The sequence below is a fragment of the Pteropus medius genome, unplaced genomic scaffold, assembly GCF_902729225.1.
Source record: "Pteropus medius unplaced genomic scaffold, Ma_sr-lr_union100, whole genome shotgun sequence".
NCBI lineage: Eukaryota > Metazoa > Chordata > Mammalia > Chiroptera > Pteropodidae > Pteropus > Pteropus medius.
Window position 1 is genome coordinate 16,531,954 of NW_024349802.1, and position 24,891 is coordinate 16,556,844.

The 24,891-nt window shown below is 34.3% G+C and overlaps 1 protein-coding gene across 1 annotated transcript; it reads left to right on the top strand.

The window, feature by feature from the left end:
- Nucleotides 1–5,090: 5,090 nt before the first annotated feature.
- On the top strand, nt 5,091–16,876 carry LOC120581164 (serine protease inhibitor Kazal-type 6). The gene is made up of 4 exons (XM_039835913.1): nt 5,091–5,148; nt 8,070–8,092; nt 15,089–15,204; nt 16,831–16,876. The coding sequence occupies exons 1-4, from the start codon at nt 5,091–5,093 to the stop codon at nt 16,874–16,876; spliced, it is 243 nt and encodes an 80-aa protein (XP_039691847.1).
- Nucleotides 16,877–24,891: the final 8,015 nt, after the last annotated feature.

Consider the following 24,891-nt stretch of genomic DNA (forward strand, 5'->3'; position numbering starts at 1 on the left):
ATAGTGGTTGTACCAATTTGCAGTCCCACCAGCAGTGTATGAGGGTTCCTTTTTCTACACATCCTCTCCAACATTTGTTATTATTTATCTTGTTGATTATAGCTATTCTAACAGGTGTGAGATGGTATCTCATTGTGGTTTTGATTTATATTTCCCTAATAGCTAGCAATGTTGCGTATCTTTTCAAAAATTTTTGGCCATTTGTATGTTCTCTAGGGAGAAGTGTCTGTTCAGATCCTCTGCCCATTTTTTGATTGGATCATTTGTTTCTTTGTTGTTATTGAGTCGTATGAGTTCTTTGTATATTTTGGATATTAGGCCCTTATCAAAAGCATTGCTTGCAAATATATTTTCCCATTCTGATGGTTGTCTCTTTACCTTGATGATTTCTTTTGCTGAACAGAAGCTTTTTAGTTTGATGTAGTCCCATTCATTTATTTTAGCTTTCACTTCCGTTGCCTTTGAGGTCAAATTCATAAAATCTTCCTTAAGTCCGAGGTCCTTGAGTTTAGTTCCTATGTTTTCTTCTATGCATTTTATTGTTTCAGGTCTTATATTCAGGTTCTTAATCCATTTTGAGTTAATTTTGGTGTGTGGTGATAGACAACAGTCTAATTTCATTCTTTTGCAGGTGGCTTTCCAGTTTTTCCAGCATTATTTATTGAAGAGGCTTTCCTTTTTCCGCTATATGTTTTTGGCTTTTTTGTCGAAATTATTTGCCCATATAAATATGGTGAACCATACATTTAAATGAGGCAGTTACCTCTAAATTGACTTTTGCCCTGGCAGTGAAGGGCCAAAATATATATATTTTTAAATCTCATGTTTTATTTATTTAATCTTTTGCTAAATACTCAAAATTTTAAAGTTGTGGACTATTTTTAAAATTTAAAACCATCACGTGGGCCAAATATAACATATCAACAATCCAGAGTACATCTTCATGTAATGGTGTAGGATGTCTGCTTTATAGGATTAAGAAATGCTCTGTGAAAGGTACTGTAATTTGGACTCTCACTGTATGACATGTACAATTTAGACACACAGTAATTAAAGAAAAGAACATTCCAGGCTAAGGCAACACTGTGAGTTAAGGAAGAAAAATAGAATGAAAATAAATGAAAAACTGTGGAGAGCTTATTTGGAAAAGGTATAGAGTCTTTGAGGGGTGGAGGAAATATGATAATATGAGCATTTGGTGAGGATGACCAGTAATCTACATAGATTATTTAAAAGCAATCATGCCAAATATGCCTCATTGTATTTCATAAGGGTGTGAGCTTGGTACCATGCAAGAAAAAACATAAACATTGATTTCAGTAGAATAACCTTGGAGATAAGTCGGTGAAATAACTTTGTTCAACACTTTTCAATGATATTGATGAAGAAAACGTTTACTGGATTTATAATTGATACAAAATTGGGAGGGATCACTAACATGATGACATACTCAAACCTAAACAGTTTTGAGACGCTGAATACAAAATTTCAACAAAACATTAAAGGCATTTCCAAACCAAGAAAATCAAAGAAATAAGTATCAGATGCATAAAATAACCCAGAAAGCCATCTTACTAAGAATATCAAAACTCATAAAGGTTAATTAATATCCCTCAAATCATGCATTTTGTAACAGAGGTGGACTATATACTGCATGTCCAGCTGAAATCAGCCTATGCGACTTCTTCTCCATCACAGAACCACAAAGTATAAAAGTACTATGTATTTCTGAGGAGAACTTTAGATCATATTTTGCATTGAATGAAAATTTGAAGTAAATGTCCTTTAAGGTCTAAATTAAAACATCTATTTTTTTCCCTGATAAAACATTAATGAAGTTTGGACCTAACATATTGAGTAGAGTGCATCAAATTTTATATAAGCTAAGATTTATGTGCCAAAAAAGTGAGATTTTTCTCATTTTAATTGTTCTTTTCTTCATTTTACAGTAATCACAGAAAGTAATTATCTTGGCAATGAAGGATATTTCCATTTCAGTCACATAACAAACATTTTCTGATCACCTATTAATCTCTATGAAAGTATGAGTTTTGAAAGTACTGTGAATATCATAAAATTTCTCTCATTAAGGACTCACATTCTACTTTCAAGTTAAGGACTCACATTCTACTAAGTGAGTGTGTGTCTGGTTCTCCCTTCTCACTGGTTCTCCTTAGTCCTTCTCTTCCCCTAAGACGGGATCTGTTTTTGTCTTTAATTACATAAAGAAAATGTGCATGGTTAAGTTTTATAAATCAACTGTATGTATGTTGGGACTTCATTCTACTGTCCGTAAAAAGGCTTGACTTTTCTTGCTTTCTCCTATACCTCCTCCTTTTCTTTTCTTCATTCTCTGTTTCTTTTTCTTTTCATGATTCAGGTCATTGAAACTTACCTTAAATATTATGATTGTTAAAACTTTTTCTATTTTCCTTTCAGAATTGTTACAGAAAACAAAATTCAAACGGCTCTCATTTACTTACTCTGCAGCCTGAAGACTAGAATTATACATGGCATCTTTAATGTTTATGAATAATTGCCCATAACTTCTCTGTAACCTTCTATTATCTCTGCTTCTTACTTAAGGAGCTAATTAAGTGATTTCCAGAGAATGTTTCTTACCTTTTCCTTTATGTTTTATAAAAAGAAAAAAGAAAAAACCTTTCACATGGTCTCAGAAACCTAACAAAAACTATTGTTCAAGGTACCAGACCTCTTAAAATATATATCATTTTTTATATTGTAACTTCTCCCTGTCACCTGCCCAGAGTCCATACTTAATTTGTCTTCCAGCTCGTAAGCTTTGTTGTGTGAGCAGGGTAAATGTTGAGGATAAAGAATTGAAACCTTTCAGAAAAAGGTTAGAATCATTCTACCAAAAACACCCACTGAAGAAAAGCTTTTAAAGGATGGAAGAAATAGGGAAGAATAAAATAGAAGATGAAGAGAGAAACATTTAGGTGAACAGTGATTTTGAGAGTATAGAGCAAAGTATGAAAAGCAACTACTACAAATGAGGAGAGGTTTAAACAGAAATTTTAGGAAGGCCGCCATGGATTTTGTGGTGGAATGTCACTGACTGCTGCTGTTACATTTTTTAATTTTTATTTGTTAATGCCTTTGAACTGTTGCCACTTGGGAGATGTGAGGCTAGGCTTAAACTGGACTCATATATTCTGAACACGAAGGAAGAAGGAAAGGGAGAAGGCAAAAGGGAGGAGGGAGCATTTGGAGTGGAATGGGGAAGACAGAGCAAGGTAGCAGCAGTCCCAAATTCCAAGCCTATGAAAGCTTGTAAAGTTTCCAAGCACTTCTCTTTATTTTATCTCATTTAATGAGGCAAAAGTAATTAAAGATCACAAGTAGACAAAATTGTCATGTGAAAATTTCATAGCTTTCCTTAAGCAATTTCCCAGTGATTCTGTTTTTCTAAATATTCCCAGACTCCTCCTCCCATGAAGCATTCAAGAAAAATTTGAATATGGTTTTCAAGCTTGTTCATTAGTGTCTTTGAAACTTTCAGTGTCTAACATCTGACCTATAACTTTTTGTTAAAGGACTTTAAGATTATACATATGTGAGTGTGTTGTCACACCACCTTAGAATGTAAACAAACCCTTTTAATAACTTCCCAAATATGTACTTTTCCTTTTCACTTATTCTTTTCCTCTCTTTCCTATGTGTGCTTCTCTCCACCCTTTAAATTCAGGTCCCTTAAAATTGTCAGAGAAGCAATTTTTAAAAAAATTCTTATTTTTATCACAGTCATGCTTTATTTTTGATTAAACAGAAATATTTTTTATTATAAAATTCAACAAAATATATTCACCTTTTCAGACAGAAAATTCATCCTAAATATTGAGAGAAAGCAGATTAAAAATTTTAATGTATCATTTCCAGAAAGAAAACAAATGTCCTGAAATAGAGGAAACAATATATTAACCATGTATATATTTTCTCAAAGTGACTACTTTAAAAGAAAACCAGTTATTCAGATGTATGATTTCCAAGTTATTCATACATACTTTATATTAATCACTTGCGTTTAAATTGGGCACATTTTGCATATTCTTCCCATACTTTAAATTGTTATATTTTCTTTCATATTTTAAGTAGCTGTTTATGATTTGAGACAGACTTTCTCTTTATTACTATAACCATTATTTATTTATTTTTCATTCACCCAAAAGAAGCTATGGCATCCCATTCTTTGATCCGCCTTGCAATTAAATTGGCCATGGTAGTCAATGAAATCCATCTCACTTGTACAATAGTATATTTTTAAAGAGTTAAAACATAAAGAGCTTTATCTTAACTACTTTTTTATTTTGCAGAAAAAGGGGAAGTATTAAATATTGCTTGTTTCAGATATTCCTCAATTCCGTATCTTCTAAAAATAAATATTTTTTGCAAATTAAAAATTTATACATTGCCTCCCTTGTTCATTTTGACTTAAAATTTGAAAATTATGCCACTTGATCTACAATGTGATTTTAAAAAAAACAACAGGCTAATTCTTGCTCAGAAAGTGCTTTTTCTGATGCAGTTCTGGTGACAATGTAGAATACCTGTCTTTTTTAGGTACATCTTGGATGATGTAGACTCTGAAAATTCAAGTTACACCCAAAATTTCATTCCTCTCTGGCTATTCATCTGGACCACAGACAGGTAGGAACTGTCTGAAAGAAATATACACCAGTGACTCACCCCTTTAATGTAGCGACACCTGAGAGGGAAGAGCAGGGAGGATGTATTGGTTGTTAGGAAAATCTAGTCTACTCGAAGAGCATGACATCCTCTATTAATAAGATCTAAGGTGCGACTCACATAATTGTCCTAATTTTAAGATTGATGGGGATCATGAAGCATTTCTTTACATTGTTGTCAGGTTCTAATAAATGCCTAAAGTGTATAGGACTGTATATGATTTTAGAATGTGACTTTATAAAGAAGGTGGAGATCCCAACTCCCTCTATCATGTCTCTCTATATATATATGTCTGAGTGTGTGTTTTAGTGCTCTGGGAAGTGTCCTGACAGAGAACCTAGGCAGGACAAAGCAGCCTTGATCTGAGTGAGCTAACTGGCACCATGAAAATATCAGGTGTCTTTCTGCTCCTCTCTCTGGCTCTTTTCTGCTTTTTCTCAGGTGAGTTTTTTTCTTTAAAATTGAAATCCAATATTTATGCTGAGCTGCAAATGACAAGTGTATTTGCCCACCATATTTCAAAATTCTAATAATTTTAATATAAAAGGCCAATTCTGAGAGATTATCATAATTATGATAATGATTTTGATGATGAATATGGTGATAATGATAAAAATAACTTATTTATTGAGCATATACTATATTCTAGGCATGTACTAAGGGCTTTTACCCATTATCTCTGATACACATAGCAAGGCATTCCTATCTATATTCTACACATAAGAAAACCGTGGCACAAAGAAGTTAAGAAAATTGCTAAAGGACTTGCAACTAGTAAGTAGAATTTGGGATTTGATCAGATCTTCTAGACATCACAGTTTATGTTTGTTTCACAGAAGTAGTCTGGGGAATGGCTAATTGTTTTAAGTATTAGTTTTGCCTTCTAAGACAAAGGAAAGCTTTCCTGTTCTCATTATTCTTATATAGTAATTGGAAATTAAATAATTAAAATTTAAACAAGGGGAAAAGGAAACTCAATGAGAGAATCCTTGAGAAAAAAAGTTATTAAAACTTAGAATGCTAAAACATATATACTGCTGGTAAAATAAACAATTCTTCAAGTAAGGGGATATCTTTGCTCGCTTTAATGAGGAATTGTCATATAGTCTATCAATTCTGATTGTTTAAAGGACAATTGTACTTTAAGTTGATGTGTTTCATCACAGGGTCATTTGAATGAACAGGGCCACTGAAACTCTTTCTTTCCTTCTTTATTTTCCTACTCTATGCCATTGTAGTGAATGAAGCACATGCTAGAGTCTCTAGACCAAAGATTCTTCCACTAATGGTTGTACCAACTGGAGAATGGCTCAGCTCTCTGAGACATTCTCTCATTTGTAGAATGCTAAAAATGAGACTGAGTCCTGGGAACTTTCTTGTCTGGTCTATCATTTTTCTGTGAAAAAAAACCAAACAAACAAATTTTGTAGCTGAGATTTTAAATGCCTGAACATGTAAAAAAAACAACGGTTTTTCAATGAGATTGCACATCTAGAAAAATTATTGTTCAATGGAAACTGGCCATATTTACATGAACAGATACATTTAGAAATAAGAGAAGAATTGGATAATGGATTCCTGTGATATTATGGGGTAAGTTTGACTACTAAGACTAAACAACATAAATGAATGAGTGGGTCTATGAATTGCTGAGATGGCATAAAAAATAGATGCGACCATATTAAAATTTACCTGCTAAGATACTCTCAGAAATTAATTTATGTCCTCTTATAGTTTCTCTTTACAAAGATGAACTGATCATTAAATTGGATCTGGTTGACTAATATACTTAATTTACCAAAACATAGCCCTTAGTAGGTGTGCTGGTATTTGAGAAGGCATTATGCCTAAGAGCTTTAATGTTGAGACTAAGAGGAATAAGTTTCAGTCCTGGCATTTCCATTTTATAGCTGTGTGACATTTCTGAGTCTCATTTTTTTATCTGTAAAATATGGATACAAAAAGAATATCTCTACATAGGGCATTAAATGAGAAAATGTATGTAAAGTGCTTAAAGTAATAAGTAGAATATAGTAAGTGTTCAACAAATATCTATTAGTATAGCCATTAATAAATTTTAATAATGAGACTATTAGACTGAACTCAGCCATTGTTGATATTAATCCTCCTTCTGCTTTGATATTTCCTAGATATAAGACATTGAGCAAAATCTCTTCTGATTAAAGATTTGTACAGTGAAGACTTAGCCGAGAACTATAATAATGAGATTTCCTTGGTCATAAGAATCACTTGGAGCGGTTACAAAAATATAGACTTCCAGGTCCCAGTTGGTCTTATATAATGGAATTTTCAGGTGATCGTCATAAAAAATCTGTGTTTTTAATAACCAGCCACACTGCCACTATGAGGTTGGTAATCACTACAGCAGACGATCATGAACTTTCTTTCCAATTTAAAAGCCTTATTTTTCCTCTCCTCATCTCTATTAATAGAGGATGTAGTTTAAGGTATTTCCAGTTGTCTTCCCCAAAGTGCTGACCAGCACTGGAGAAGGATTACATTTATTTATACACTTTCTGTCATCAAGGTGGCTTTGGGCTTAACTTGAGAGGTGTCACTGTCATTAGGAGTTCCATAGAAATGATCAGGTTTCAGCTCATACCAGGATTAAACCTAAGACTTCTATTATTTCAGTATTTTAAACTACCAAGCTAATTAGCCACAACTTAAAATTACAGGCGTAATCATAAAGATGAAGAGAAAGAGAGAATCGACTGTATTTATAGGTTTTTTTTTTCTATTTTAGGAATTTAGAGAGATGTAGGAAGAGAAATGAGTCATAGAACTGAGACTGAGTTTGTCTTTGCCAAACTCAGTCTCAGTTCTTGTCTTTGGGTCAAGTCTTTAAAACCCAGTATAGAGGGCAGAAAAGCAAGAACAAAAAACAATGATAGTTCCTTCTCGAAATGCCTGTAACAAAGGCTTTAGGGAAAGAATGCACTGAACCTCAGAATGTCAAAGTTAGAGGAGACTTTACAGCCCAACTTCTTCAGAGATGATAAGATTATTCCCACAGTAAAGTAGTGAGTTGGCCAGGTCTGTAACATGAATCCCCAGATCCTTAAACTATTTTTTCTCATCACACTCCAACCTCTAAGAAATATGACCTCATCATGGTCCATCCCCTTTCATTACTTCCAAGGTTCTACTGCTCCCTAAGAGGTGCACAGGTATAAAAAATAAAACAACCGTGCCTTGACTTGCTAAGATGACCAAGAACCAAGAACAAGTATCATTCCAGTCTTGAAGATTTCCTAATTTTACAAATCCCACTTTTTGTACATAGAAAAAGTACAGTGTTTGAATTTTTTTTAATTTAATTTTGTTTATTTTTTTTGCAGGTGTCTTCAGTCAAGGAGAACAGGTCAGTGCATTATTTATTCTTCAGACCTGAGTGATGCTTGGTTGGTATTCCCTGGCCAAAGAGAGGTTTGTCTATGAGTAAAAGAGCAAAAACAATGAACAAGCAGGCCAAATGCAGAAATCAATGAAAGTAATTAATTTTCTAACTACAATCTCTCTATACCATTTGCAGTTTAAAAGAGCCTAAACACCCATTCTCAGATTTTGTTAAAGTGAAATGAATATAAATAAAAATAGGATGAATCATGCTCTATCACTGCTTTCAACGTGTAATCTTGGGCAAGTTACTTGGGTTTCCGGAATTGCAACTTCCACAGCTATGAAAAAGGGGGTTATATTATTCACCTCATAGAACTATAGTCAGATTTAAGTTCCACAAACTGTGTGGAAGCGTTTGGGAACTATAAAAGGATTTGTTATTGATTAATAATTAACAATTTCTGGACAGAGGTTATTACTTCCTTTTACTTAACTACAGTAACGAAGGGAAGATAAAAATGTTGTTTACTCTTCTGTATTGGGTATACATAAACTGGTTCACTCAAATTTAAATACAGCTTGGGTAGAAAATTGGAACGAGAACAAATTATCTTTATTGTCTAAGCTATGTCTATGTTAAAGTTCAAAACATACAAACAAGGAAAGAACATAAACCAACACATTTTGTGTCCAATTAGGTAGTAAAATATAAGACCATTACTATACATAGATTGAAAAGATATAGAATTTAATCACAATTTTCCCTTAACACACAAGGGACACCCTTCCCTTCCTTAGTATTTGATTTCCACATTTCTGATGTTTCATAGATTTTTAGTGTTTTCTAAAGTTCATTTGAAATCTACTTTTTACGGATTCTATTCCTTTAGATGGGCCTAAACTTTATAGTCAGCTTGCTTTATAATCACTGGGGATGCTTATTAAATGTGCAGATTCCCATCATCATGCCAGACTTACTAAATAGCAATCACACAGGCAGGAGGTTTTGAATCTGTGTTCTAAATAATTATTCGGCACTGGGGAGCACTAACTATCAAGTGCTCAAATATTTAGAAACAATGTAGATGAGTTTTAATTTGAATATTCACTGGCTGTGTGATCTGAAGGATGCCTCCTCCCTTCTTGTTGCTTTTGTTTCCACATCTCTAAAATAACGTTCTAGAGTCAACGGTCTAGTATTAAACGAGTGTTAAATGATAAAGCCCTCTGGTCTTAGGTATCTAAATCAGTATAAACCAAGCCTGCCTTGCCAAGACTGCTGTCTTTTTTCCACTTAAATAGAAAGGTCAGGGAAGGCGCCACCTTTCAGATAGCATCAAGGCTACTATTTCTCTTCTCCATGGCTGGAAGGACAGGGGCAGTCCCAATGCCAGGAGGACGAATTTGAAACTAACCTCAAGAGTACGCCTGCTCAAATCTGATCTTGCTAAGAAAAAAGGAAAAGAGATTTCCTCAAAACTCCAGTAACCTGTCTCATGCCAAGAAGTCTTCCCGTGAGGAAGCATCAATGGTAGATGTCTAAAGTACAGACTTGCAACAAAATACATTTAGAATCACTCGCTACATTGTCTTTATCTTATTTTTTACTAGGCTGTGTATTTGGGAACTATATCCCTAAAGAGCTATTTAAATGAATATTCCAGATTGAAATTAACATAATAAACCTCTCAGAAACAATGACTGGCAACATTTTCTGTCACAATAATTTTTGCAATATCTAATTTTATTTTCATTTGTATTTTAAGGTAAAGATATGGTGATTTTTAGTACAGTTAGTAAAATAGTGCTCCTTCATTGGAACATGTTTTGGGCTGTTCATCTTTATTCATTAGCTTGGATTTACTTATAATTAATATACTGACAAAATATCTAAGTACAATTTGGAGAAGTTAACCAGTATCCACAACTTAACTACAGAGAGGAAAATTGATTCCCCAGAAAGAGGACCAAAGTTAACTCAAGTTTACCAACAGAAGTAAAGCCATGCAGTTAATATCTCAGGACACTTGACTCCTTATTAAATGAGCCTCCATGGCCCCACACTACCTCTAACCAGCAACAGAAAGCCATTGTGTGATGCATGTCAAAGTGCTTCGGGCAGTACAATTTTCTGAACAAATATATAATAGTGCTTCCTATGCTCCCTTCTTAAACACAGAAGTAATATAATGAAAACAGCAGTTTAAAGTAAAATAACTTCTCTCCATGTGTAAGAGGAATTTTGAGACTTGGAGGAAATGGAAGCAGAGAGAGCAGAATTTACTGCATTGGTTCAGGTAAGAAATCTTGAGAGTGAGCATAGGTAGTACATTTGAAATTGGTGAAGAAGACTTGAAATTTAAAAGAATACACAAAATGCAACACTTGCAAGGAGAAAGAAATGTCAGTGTTTTAATCTGAGGGTAGGTAGAGGAATCTGATGAATGGTACTAATAGGTAAAAAGGAAAAATTAGAACATAAAACTAGTTTGAAGAAAAAAATAGTTATATTTTGGACATAAATGAATATTAAATATGAATCAAAATGTTGACTAAAAAAGCATCCTGTATATTTCTGACAATTAGAGATTAAAGTTTGAGATTCTGATGAAGACTCAAGAAGAAAAAGTCTAGGACTCACTAGTGTCATCAAAGAGACAATCAAGTATATAACATTTTCTTGAAAATGACCATAATGAATACTCAGGAGGAAAGTAAAAAGGATAATCAAAGGGATAGAGAAAAAAATCATTGGAGAGCCAGCATATTGTCATATTACAAAAGTCAAAAAAAGTTTCAAAAGGAGTAAAGAGATCATGAATGTTTTATAACTGGCCAACGGAGGTATCCTGAAAGGTGTCATTTTTGGAGCCGTTTCGGTAGTGTGGAAGGGGTGTGAAAATAAGAAAAGTAGAAGCCAAGTAAAGGACAGTTTAAGAAAACTGGCATGAAAAAAGAAAGCAGGTGGTGTAAACACATAGACAGTATTTTTTAGTAAAGGGAAGAAGAAATGAAGTCCTATACCCTAGTGGTATGTGTATGAATGTATGTAAGTTTGCAAATTTTCGTTTGGTTTATTTGGAGAACTAAAATGCTAGACTAAAATATCAATACTCCTGACTTTTTAGTTAAATTAACTAAATGACCATATAAGTTCATTTTCCAGCTTAGTTAGATGATTTTGTAGTCACCCTGAGCAAAGATGACTAATCTGGGCATAAAAGTATCACTGTATTCCAGAATATTTTTGAAAGTACAGTTCTTTAAAGAACCACAAGGGGTCAGGCTGGTACTAAACATTGGCATCCAAGTTTCTAGTAGTCTCTGGAAGCTGGACTGAGGAATTTAAGTAGAGGCTCTTTTTAAATCCAACACCAGTGTAAAAACCACTAAAACAAAACAAACAAACAAAAACCTAACTAAAATAGGGTAAGAAATAATGGTCTCCAAAAATTCAAGAATGTGATACAATTTACATTGTTAGTGTTTATAATAGCAATCTTCCAAATGATACTTGAAATTTTACAGTGTTTTCAAAGGACTTATGGTTACAACAACCCTAAGATATAGACATTGCCGGCCTGCAGTTAAAGACGAAGAAATTTAAACTCAGCAGTTTGCGCAAAGTAATGCAGGTAATAAGCGGGAGAATCAAAATTTAAATCCTAGTCAGTCTAATTCCATCTACAGGACAATCCTCTAACATTACACAGCACTGGGGCCTTTTAAATAGATGCAGGGAGATTTCAGCTCTCCTAGGACTCCTACACGTCGCATGGAAGAAACCAAAGGACAGATTATCCTATCGCCCTTGGTCTAAACTCCCTTTAATGTCCCCCAAGGAACTAGTTGTTTGGATTCTATTTAAAGGAGAACAAAATAAAAATATAAAAGAGAGGAGGAAATTTAGGCAGAGGAAAAACATGACATTTAGAAATCTTAGCCGACTTTTCAGGTTGTGAGAGCTGTGTTTTCTTCCTAGTCTCAACTCTGAAATTCCCCTCCCTCGCTCTCTGCCTCACAGAAAGGATTTCTGGCTGACTGTGCAGTCATTGTTCACCTTTCCCAACATCTGGAGCTCTCGGAGAGTGACCCCTTTCTGTCCTCAGTCACCACGCTAAAATTTCTCACACGGAGAGGGAAGAGAGGCCTCTAGATATAAAAGAAAGAAGCATTTGGGCAGTAGTTATGTCTCCCATCCAATTGCAGAACTAAGCGCTTAGCTTTATTCAAGCCACTTCACTGAAAGAAGTCACTGCTAAATCTTGTATTATCAAAGTCGGAAGGGGCCTTCGAGGCCGTCTAGTCCAACGGTACTTAACATTTTGTATGAGCTACAGACACCTTCCAAGATGTGGTAAGAGCTACTAGAGCAGGTCTACAATAAGAAGCTTATTTTCTGCACACTTAGTCAAAGACTATTGCAAATATCCCACACTGGCTTTTTATGTCTTATATGACGACATTCGATCCTTATAACAACCCTGGGAATGAAGCATGACAACAATTGTTTTTTAAAAGTTTTGGTTAAGAAAATTGAGGCGCAGATATTGAGTGTGCTTGTTTGCAATGACGCAACCAGCGAATGGAAGAACGAGGCTTGTAACATGGTTTTCCAGCTTACTCCAGGGATCCTGGAAGGACACTACAATTTAGAAGTATGAAGTGTATCCACGTTCTAAGAAAGTTTGTTTATATACCATTTGATTGATTTGGTTTCGTTTCTTGAAATCCTTTGCTTTTCCTAGTTTCATTCCCAGGGGGCAGTGGAAGGGGAAAAGTGGGTTTGGAGAGGGGGGTGGTGTCTAGAAGCTCTCAAAGTGAATGCCCTTCCCAAGTGCCACTTCCATATCTGCTTTCTAAAGGACAAAAGAGGCTGTATCACAAGATCAGAGGGCCGATTGCCAGGGAAAGGTGGCCTGGGAATGCGTCTCTTTCAAGTAAGAGACTTTCTTGTTTCTTTTCCTTACTGAAGTGACTCTAGGGATACACATTTCTCTGACCGAGATGCCCTTTTCTCAGCTTCCACGTTGCCTGTGCTTTTCCCACTGTGGCACTGACTACATATCGTGCTGTAATTATCTATGTTCTTCTCCACTTTTCTAACGCAAATAAGACGGTCAACTTACTGAGACAGTGTTTATAACTGATTCCTCTTTGTATCACCATGTCTTCCAAATATTAGCTACATTGGCTGCTTGTGGAATAAATGAAAATATCAATGTTGAGTCTGTGATTTACAGTCCGTTCTTGACTCAAGCACATAATCGCAAATATATATATTAATGACTTAAGTATAAAATACATTCACTTTTAAGAAAAAAAGTATCTTATGGTTTATCATACCCTAAAGATTTTCTAGCCTTGTTTCTATTTGGGGACCTAAAGGAAAGATTGTGTCTCAGAAGTAGTATGAAAGAAAGTAGTTGTCTTTAAGAGCAATAGGAAAAAGCAGGATTGTAGATAAAACTATAAATAGCGTAGATAGCTCCTATTCAACGAAGCCCTAAGAAGATCCCTGGTAAGCACCAAACTACATAACTTCAATAGTACAAAGTGTGAAATTTCAACAAAAATGTGTGTTTAATAGTCTCAGGTACCTTAAATCTGATATATGTGATATATTTTTAAATCAGTTATATGACTCCTTTGCTGAGTTTTTCTCCATGCAAACTTTTGGAGAGGCTTGTCAGTATCGAATGGTTTGTCAACATCTTAAACAAATGATTCCTCTCGCCTATACCCATACATTTCCTAACAAAGTATTTTCATAAAGCCTACATATCCTGACCACAAGTGTGGTCAAGGGTACATTGTTGACAGTTCATCTTTATTTCTCTCAATGAAGATTGCTGGAAATCAACCGCAGTGAATGGTTCGAAATTCAGGGTCAGCAATGAGAAGGATATGTTCAAGCATGGGCTGTGTGACATTAGAAGCTGCTTGAAAATCCTGAGTGTCAGTACTCGCATCTTTAAACTGATTAGTATAATATTGCTCAGTGTACATCTCAGGGTTTTTGTGAGGCTCAACTGAGTTAATCCATAGAGTCTGAATATTATGAAGCAATTGGTAAACATAAGACAGTATTATTATAATGGACCTAGGAGAGGGATAAGGTATGGTCTATCTACTGATGTTCAAGAGGCCACTTCATTCCACACAGCTGACATTTGGAGAAGTTCGGTTCTACTAATTGCATATTGCCTATATCCTGAAATAAAATGGCTTGACCATCATTTGTACACCAAATGTTGATTCGATTAGCATTGAATTGAAAATAACTTTCAAACTCCAGACAACTTCTACAGAGCCCATGGTAATGATTATTAATCGGTCACCAATGCTGGATGCAATCTCAGAATCCTTCTAAATAGAACAACTTAAGCAGTCTTTACTAAATTATTATAGTAGGCACAAAAGTTTGAATACAAAACAACAGACTCTGAGGCAGAGTAAGTTGATATGAAGACATTAGAATTTTGTTTTCAAGAGATAATCGATGGATATAGCAGCCACAGGGGAAACTAACGAGCCATCAGATAACATTTGGAAGCTCCTCGCAATGATCATCTATATCTTTATAACAATACAGAAGGAGTGCTATTAGTTACGTTAATACGGTAAAAGAAAAAACAAATGTCATTTAAAGACCAAAAAGTACTCTCAGTTGGAACAATTTAGTGTTGGAGCAAAAAGTCATACCTATGGCATTTGCCTTACTCCTTACACGTATAGGGTGTAAGTGTCTGCCTTACATCATTAACTTACTCCTGAATATAACAACTATGGAAATGGGTTTCCTGTGTTTCAAAGGAAAAAGTCTCAGTTTGGTTTGGTACATTCTAGTTAAGCAAATAACGAAAGCCATTTTCTATTTCAGGAAGCTTTACATCACAAATGTAAATTTTTATATGTATGTATAAAATTTTAAGTTTGCTGTTTAAAGCTCTGTTCTGAGGAACTGTCCCTTCTGCAGAGTGCACTAATGTCCATGCCACTGTGCTTACTTTGGTAGGTTGACTGTGGCGAGTTCCGGGACCCCAAGGTCTACTGCACCCGGGAATCTAATCCCCACTGTGGCTCTGATGGCCAGACATATGGCAACAAATGTGCCTTCTGTAAGGCGGTGGCGTAAGTATCACACTCACCAAACCTGTCCCTTACAATCACGAAATTTCAGAATAAGACAACGACACTTACCTTGAGATATTCTAACACATTCTACTCACACCCACTCGTGGAGACTGAAGAAATAAGCTTCAGCAAAATGGATTGAAAACAAATAGGTTAAAAACAGATAAAAAATTTACATAATAAATTATTTGAAAACATAATCTTCATTATTTCGTTATTATTAAATTTGACTCATCTTAGAGAAATTATTTTTAAAATTATATATCTTTAAAATTTTTGATACATTTTCTTATTTTTCCCATTTATTTCTAATTTAAAATTTTAATAAAGTTTATCCAATTTTATTTTTGTTATTATTACATTATTATTAATTTTAGAGAAGATGAAGAAAAATTTTAGTAATGTAGTTAAGTTTGAAAATTCATCAGTTAGAAACATGAAAACCTTGTGAGGAAATTTATTACCAATAAAAATATCATTTTACCCACACTATTTTCAGACATTTTATTTTATAACAAATTCTACGTTGCTAAGGCACCAATTCCCATTCGTTTCTCTCCTTTAGTCTTATGAAAAGAGCCTCTCAACAAAGAATAAATAAGAGGATCATTCTTTATTATCCAGATAATCCAAACTTTACAGATAGTATACTAAGAAGATTCTATCAAGGGTCAATATTTATTAAATTTACATGTTTATAAGGAACAGAACAGATACTGTAGATTTTTAACCAACTTCCTAATGGGATATAGCTTATAATTAATAAAAATCAATCCGTCTTTTAGTCTGATTGCTCTAAAATAAAAGGAATTTTAATTTCGTTTAAACCAGATAAAAATAACCTCACTTCTTCACCACTGTCTTCATTTTCTTGCATTAGAATTTTTTCTAAGAATATCTTAATTTCCTTCAACTTTGCCATAAAATTCCTAAGCACAGTGATTATATAACTCTCTATTAATAATAACTGGACCAAGCACATAGAATTGAATTAATAAACATTGAATCGATACATAATAAACATGTGCTTTCATTTACATATAACATATGTAACTAATTAATATCAAATTTTTCCCAGGAGAGGGACAGTAGGGTAACTTGAGATTTGATAGACACTTATTACTGAGAAGGCCTGTATATATCATCTGCTATAAAATGCCAAGTGCCTGAATATTTGGTTTAACTTCTTACATCTTCTATCAGGACAGAAAACATTATAGTCTCATTACCCTTATTCCTCTTGTCACTTTTACCTTTACAAGATATTTCTCTCCTCTATCGGTCGCTCTCTCTCTTTCTCTCTCTCTCTCTCTCTCTCTGTCTCTCTCCACCCCCTCTCTTTCTCTCTCTCTCATCTATCTATATTTTCTCTCAGAGAAGGAAAAACTAAATTGAAAGGTCTAAGCCTTATTAAAATTCTGATATTTCTTTGTTTAAGACTCATGCTTTCTGTAATTAGGCCAAACGTTACCTCTGAGTGAATTTAATTAACCTCTGCCAAATTGTAGACATGGATACCTGTAGAATCAAATATTTGCATGGACTATGAGACACCTTTTCCAACCTCTGTGATGGATACTATCGATATTGCACTGAGCTTATATTTGTCTTTCTCTTTTATAGGAAAAGTGGTGGGAAGATCAACCTAAAGCATTATGGAAAATGCTGAATTAAAGCCGGTGTTTTGTGCTGACTCGCCAGCTCTCTCTCGTCCTTCTTTTCTTGCTTCTGCTTTTATTTTTCACTAGCAGATTCTTTAAATTTACAAAAACACAGCTTCTACTCTGCTTGGGTCTTGGGAAGTTCAATGTACATCTTTTTTTCTCGATTCGCTTGACAATAAAAGAAATTCTGCAGAAACCTGGAGGATGTTTTTACTTTGAGATTAAGAAAACTCATAGATACAATATGGAATAATTGACTTAACATAACTTGTTTTTCTGATCTAAATCAACCCTAAAGTCACTGTGAGATCTTAAGGAAGTCCCTTCTCCTCTCTTATTCTTGGAATTTCCATGTGGATAATGAAAAAATTTTAACGACATAAATATATAATGTGCATATAATTATATTACAGTATCTACTATTTAAGTGTTAGGTCAGGAAATATTGGTTCTTCCAATTTTAGGAAAAGTGCTTTATATAAAAATAAAACATTTATCCTCTCTGGACCATAGTTTTTTCATCTCTATGAAATGGTGGCTTTGGATTACATACTAAGACATCCATTATTTGTTTCCCAGCAACATCATGGAGTCTAGCAGATAGAAAGAGTGAATAAATATTCAATAAATAGTAAATATCTAATAAATAGTGAATAAATGCAAAGTCTCTAAGAGTGTATATATTTAGAGAATGCAGTAATTGGTCTTAATCATGGAATGAGAGAACTGGATGAAATGTGAGGAATCTTAAGGCCCAGAGAAAATTTAATTAATTGCTGCCAAAGAAAAAACTCTAGTTAGAAGAATCAAGGTTATAACACAGCTCTTTTGATAACCAATTCAGTCTCCCCATAGCTGACTCAATCCTATGAAGACAAGTTGGATACATAAAGATCTTATTCTGAGTAATCCAGATAGAAGTCTTGGGAAGTCTTCCTTTAAGTACTTCCATGCTGATTCTATAATATAATGGTTAGCACTCTGGACTCTGAGTATTTCCATGCTGTAGAGCATGTATTTATGGGTCAGCTCACACAGAAGACATCTCTAGATGCATTTACTAGGTAATAACCTTGAACAAACATTTACTGGATGCCTATTCAGTGGCAGGCTCTGTTCTAGGTGCTGGGGATACAGTTATGGGTGGGGTTGAGGAGAACAAAGAATCCCTATATTAATATAGTTTACATTCCAGCAGGGAGAAATAGACAAAAACAATAAACATAATAAACAAATAAATGACATAGTAATGCTTTGGGAGAGGTAGTGGCCAGTTGCAGTACTAAGTCAGGCCAATCCAGTACTAAGAAAAGTTCTTACTGGGAAGAAGACATGGAGATGAGGGAGTTGGCCAAGCCAATAACCTGGAGAAGAGCAAAAGTTAGAGCTAGAACACAGCCTTTCAATCTAGAACATGCCTGATTTGTTCAAGGTTCACCATGGTAGCAACGTGACTGGAGAAGAGTCAGTGAGTGGGCAAATAATAGGTAATAAGGTCAGAGAAGAATGAATCCAAACCATGAAAGACTTTGGAGTTATTATTAAGGTTTTTGCTTTTAAAATATACCTTGTACTCCTTTAAATGTGGAATCGGTGCTCTTCCATGTTTAAAGACTATTCCCCTTGCTGGCAAACAAAACAAAACAAACAAAACAAACACATGATATATAATTAGGATAAGGCAATTATAAGAGGTAGGATCTCTGAGTCATACTAACCAAAATGCGAGTCACTGCTCTGACATAAGCTATGTGTTTTGAACAAGTCATTTGACTTCTTTCCATTTTGATTTACTCATCTGTAAAATGGGGATACTAGTATCTACATCCTAAATTTATTGTGAAGATTAAGAAAAGAATGCATGTAAGCACTTAAATAGTCTTTAATACATAACAAGAGCTCAAAAATCAGTAGCTGTTACTATCATTTAGAATCGAAGATCAGATAAAGATCTTCTCAGACAAGAAAAAGCTAGAGTTCATCATCACCAAACCAGTACTGCAAAAAATGTTAGAGGAACCTCTTTAAGAAGAAGAAGAAAAGATCAAAAATATGAATAATAAAATAGCAATAACTATATATCTATCAACAATTAATTTAAATGTAAATGGATTAAATGCTCCAATCAAAAGATAGGGTAGCTGAATGAATAAAAAAAGAAGACCCTTACATATACCGCCTCCAAGAGACTCACTTCAGGTTGAGAGACACGCACAGACTAAAAGTAAAGAGATGGAAAAAGATCTTTCATGAAAATGGAAACAAATAAACAAACAAAAACTGGGTAGCAATACTTATACCAGACAATATTGACTTTAAAACAAAGGCTATAACTGGAGACAAAGAAAGACCCAGTAATCCCACTTCTGGGTATTTATATGAAGAAACCCAAAATTCTACCTCGAAGGCACGTGTGAATCCATATGTTCATTATTTACATACAATAGCCAAGATACGGAGGCAACCTGCGTGTCCATCAATGAATGAATGGATAAAGAAGAGGTGGTACATGTATACAATGAAATATTACTCAGCCATTAAAAGAATGAAATCTTGCCATCTGCAACAACAAGGATGGACATAGTGGGTATTGTGCTGAGTAGAGTAAATCAGACGGAGAAAGACAAATGCCCTATGATTTCACTTACATGTGGAATCTAGAGGACAAAACAAACAAAACAGAAACAAACTCATGAATACAGAGAACATCTTGATGGTTGCCAGATGGGAAGGAGATTGAGAGGGTGGAAGCACAAGTTGATAGTTACAAAATGTCATGGGGATGTAAAGGACAGCATAAGGAATATAGTCAATTATATTGTAATAACTGTATGGTGTCAGATGGGTACTAGACTTATTGGGGTAATCACTTCATAAGTTTTATAAATATCTAATCACTATGTTATACACCTGAAACTAATATAATATTGTATGTCAACTGTAATTGAAAAATTAAATTATTTAAAAAATTAGTAACATTATTATGCTGTCATCAGTTTCAGCATTATACTTTCTTCACTGCTCAGGATATTTTTGTTCTTTTCTCAGTATTCTGGTAGTTTTTAAATGTCTATCTTTTGTTCATTTGTCATTTTTTAAAATTCCTAAGTGACTTTTTTTTTTTTATCTATACAGTAGTCCCCTTTTATCTGTAGGGCATATGTTCCAAGACCCCCAGGAGATGCCTGAAACTGCAGATAGTACCAAACCCTATATAAACTGTTTTTTCTACACATACATACTTATGACAAAGTTTAAACCATTTTAAAAGTACAGCCTCTCGACGTGGCCTACTCCACCTCTCTCCTCTTGGAGCTGCCCGCTTCAGCCAGGCCAGCTTCCTGTCAGTTGTCCACACTAACAGTGTACTTCCGCCACCTGGCTGAGTCCTGCCTAGGATTCCTCTGTGTCTCCTTCTGCCACTCTCCCTCCCCTTTTTTCCTCATATAATCTCTTATCTATGCCTTATGACTACCACTTCTTTCACAGCCTATTTCAGGTGCCTTAACTGAATAAATGATCAAAATATTAACTCTTGTCTAGTTCTAAGCTATTCTTTGAAGATGAAAAGAAAGTATATGAACGATAAACTACAGAAGACCAGAAATCTTATATTTCTTAGAAAATAGAGGCAAGTCACAAAAAATCGACAGTCAAAATATAGAAGTTCTGACTGAGATGTATATATATGTCAAACCTCAGTGAACATACTTAGGACTAATGCATATCACACTTTGCAAATTTTACACCAAAAGAACGTAAACATATAATGTAGTCTTAAATATGACATATACAGTGAAGTTTTTAGAAGGAAGGGTACTGATGTCTGCAATTTACTTTCAACTGCATTAAAAGTGAATTAATGGATAGATGGAGAGATATCTTACAAAAGAAGTATAGTAAGTGATCTAGGTGGTAAGTTTATAGGGGTTCACTATTAAATTATTTTAACATTGCTGGATGTTTAAAATTTTCATTAAAATGTTTTTTTTAGTGATTAAAAAACACAGAGACTCTGCCAATAGGAGCAAAAACTCAATTCTGTTTATGTTCCTCATTACTGTGAAATCTAGGACAGAACACACTGTTTCAAGTGCAATTTGTACTCTTCTGTTCAAAGCAAAAAACAAAACAAAACAAAAACTATTTAATCTTAACACCCAGATCTATTACTATGCCTTCACACACCAATGAGAACATTGTCAAAACTGGACCAAACTTATAAACATCAACTATCTTAAGGCATTTTTCTTTCCATGCCAACTGTTGCCTAATCGCATCTTTCTCGGCTGTTCTCCTCTTATTGTTTTTTTGAAATTAAATTCATTGTAGGAATGATGTGGCATGCCAGTGGTTAAGCTTGAGCAAAGAGGGTTTGTCTGGGGGCTTCTCTGTGCCAGTGTAAAGGTTTCTTGAATTAGAATACACAAACATAAGCACCACACACACTCTTGCTAAAGTGAAAAAGGGAACAACAAGGAAAAAAAGGCCCGAGAAAATAGTAACTAAGATAAAGACTGAAATAATTCACTAGTAATAAGGTTAATCAATCTATTTGCTGAGTACTTCCCATGTTTCCTATGATAAGCACATAAACATCATATTTACATAAACATCATAGCAATAGCTATGAAGTTGTAGCCTTATTTTGTAAAAGAGCCTGAGGTACAGAGATATCAATGATTTGCCCACGATCTTAAAGCCAGGGAGTTAAAGAGTCTGGATTTACTCAAGAGGGTTATATCAATGCCAAATTCCTAAACTTATTATCACATAATCAGAGTAATTTGAGTAACTTGAATATTCAAATGTTGAGTTGGAGAGATTACTCCTATATATTTGGAGACATCTGAAATAGAAGTACTCATAATTCAACAATACTTAAGTAAATACATAAAGTGGGTGACATGTATCTGTCACACTTTTTAATATGTGAGTAATTATGGTAATTTTGTGATGGGGCTACAGGCTTAATCTGAGAAGGCCTGGTCCAAAGGGGTGACTGACTCTGAACTAGGCATTTAGTAAAGTGTTTTCTGTTCTTCTCTGAATTTCTTTTTTTTCTTCTCCAGAGCTGATATCTGTGACTCTACAGAATTTGGGTTCATTTTAGTTCTACGGTTTGACCTAAGAGAAACTAAGCAGAACAGATTTCTCTTGCTTCAGATTGAAAAGATTTAGACTTAACATAATAAGAAATGAGTAACATTGCATGGCCCAATTTAGCTCACTATAGTTACCCTTAAGATTTGATAAGATGTGTATACTAAAAGAATGCATAGAATAAAAATTCCATGAGTTTTGATATATTGTGTTTCCATTTTCATTTGTCTCATTTTTTTTAAAATTTCCCTTTCTATTTCCTCTTCCGGCCCACTGGTTTTTTGGGGAATTTCTTATTTAATTTCCACATATTTGTAAGTTTTCCAGTTTTCCTCCGGTTATTAATTTCTAGTTCCATACCATTGTGATTGAAAAAGACACTTAAAATGATTTCAGTTTTATTAAGCTTGTTAAGACTGGTTTTGTGGCCTAACATAAGGTTTATCCTGGAGATGATACTGTGTTTGCTGGATAAGAATGTGTATTTTGCTGCAGTTAGATAAAATGTTCTATTCCATCGGGTCCATCTGTTAGGTCCATATGGCCAAAATGTAGTTTAAATCCAATGTTTTCTTACTGATTTTCTGTCTGGATGAACTATGCATTGTTGAAAGTGGATATTAAAGTCCCCTATAATTATTGTATTGTGGTCTATTTCTCCTTAAAATTCTATTAATATTTGCTTTATATATTTAGATGCTCCTATGTTAGGTCCTTTTGATGAATTAGCTCCTTTATTATTATGTAATAACTTTCTTTGTCTCTTATGAAAACTTTGACGAAAGAAATGGGAGATACAAATAAATGTAAAGATATCCTCTGTTCATGAGTTGGAGGAATTACAATTGTTAAAATGTCTGGACTACCTAAACTATTCTACACATTCAATGTAATCACTATCAAAATTCCAATGGCATTTTCCACAAAAATAGGAAAAAAAAAATCCTAAAATTCGTACGGAACCACAAAAGACCCTGAATAGCTAAGGCAATTTTGAGAAAGAAAAACAAAGCTGGATGTGTCACATTATCTGATTTCAAATTATATTATAAAGCTATAGTAATTAAAGAAGTATGGTACTAAGATAGAAAAAGAAAAATGGACACATAGACCCATGAACAGACTAGAAAACCCAAAAATAAACCCACACATTTATAGTCAACTAATCAACAAAGACGCCTGGAATACACAGTGGGAAAGGATAGTCTCGTCAGTAAATGGTTTGCGAAAACTAGATATCCACATGCAAAAGAATGAAACTGGACCTTTATCGAATACCATACACAAAAAACAACTTGAAATGGATTAAAGACTTAAACGTAAGCCCTGAAGTTGTAAAACTCCTAAAAGAAAACTTAGAGGAAAAGCTCCTTGACATCAGCCCTGACAACAAATTTTTAGATATGACACCGAAAGTATAAGCAACAAAAGCAAAACTAAACAAGTAGGACTACATCATACTAAAAAAAACTCTGCATAGCAAAAAGTAAATGATCAATAGTTAAAAAGTAACCTATAGGATGGGAGAAAATATTTGTAAACCACGTATCTGACATGGGGTTAATATTTAAAATATATAAGAAACTCATACAACTCAAAAAAAAAAAAACCCCTCTGATTAAAAAAATGGGTAAAGGAACAGAATAGACATTTTTCCAAAGAAAATATACAAATGACCAGCAAGTACATAAAGAGATACCCAACATCATTCACCACCAGGAAAATACAAATCAAAATCATAAAGATATCACCTCACACCTATTCGGATGGCTACTATTAAAAATTCAAAAGGTAACAAGAATTGGTAAGAATGTGGAGAAAAGCGAACCTGTGTACAGTTTGTGGGGTTGTAAATTAGGATAGCCATTATAGAAAAAATTATGGAACTAGAACTACCATGCAGTCCAGAAATCCCACTTCTTGATACATATCTCAAGGAAATAAAATCCGGATCTCAAAGAGATATCTGTGCTCTCATGTTCATTGCAGCATTATTCACAATAGCCAAGATATGGAAACAATTTAAGTGTCCACTGCCATACTAAATAAATAAATAAATAAATAAATAAACAAACAAATAAATAAATAAATAAATTTTGGTGTATGCTATTAAAAGATAAACTGAGGCACCTTAAGATTCACAGGAGATTATTTCAGTGAACATTTATTCAAATCACGAAGCTCCTAATGGAAAGAGCGCCAACAGAAGCTGGGGAGAAGCCTTTATAAAGAAGACATGGGGGGAAAAGCAAATAATTATTTGACTAACTATAACTTAAGTGGTTGCCTTATTTGGGAAAGCTCGGTTGGCTGTTTGTGATTGAGTTTCTTAAGTTTTGTTTTCTCAGATTTGAGTGCATTGACTCTGGCTCAGTTTTGGGTTTGCTTACTATGTAGGCTATGGAAGCCATCAGAGGCACCTCAGTCTAGTGGCCTCCTTGTGTGTTAATTACTTTAAGAACATATACGATTAAATATTATTCAGCCATAGAAAAGAAGGAAAACTTGCCATTTGTGACATCATGGCTGAACCCAGAGAACATAATGCTAAACGTCATAGCCAGACACAAAAAGATAAACACTACATGATCTTACTTATATGTGGAATCTAAAAAAGTCAAACTCAGAACCATAGAGAAGAATGGTGGTTGCCAGGAGCTAGAGGGAGGGGCGATGGGGAGGATGTTGGTCAAAAGGTACAAACTTCAATTATAAGATTATAACTATAAGTTCCAGAGATCTATTGTACAGCTTCATGACTACAGTTAATAATAGAGTATTAAAAAGTATGTAAAAAAATATATGTAAGATCATTTGCTGAGAAAGAGAAGCAATAGTGGGAAAGAGGATCACACAAGTCTCAGGTGAGAGCAACGATGGCAGTTACCTGAAACATTTTACTTTTCTCATGAATAGT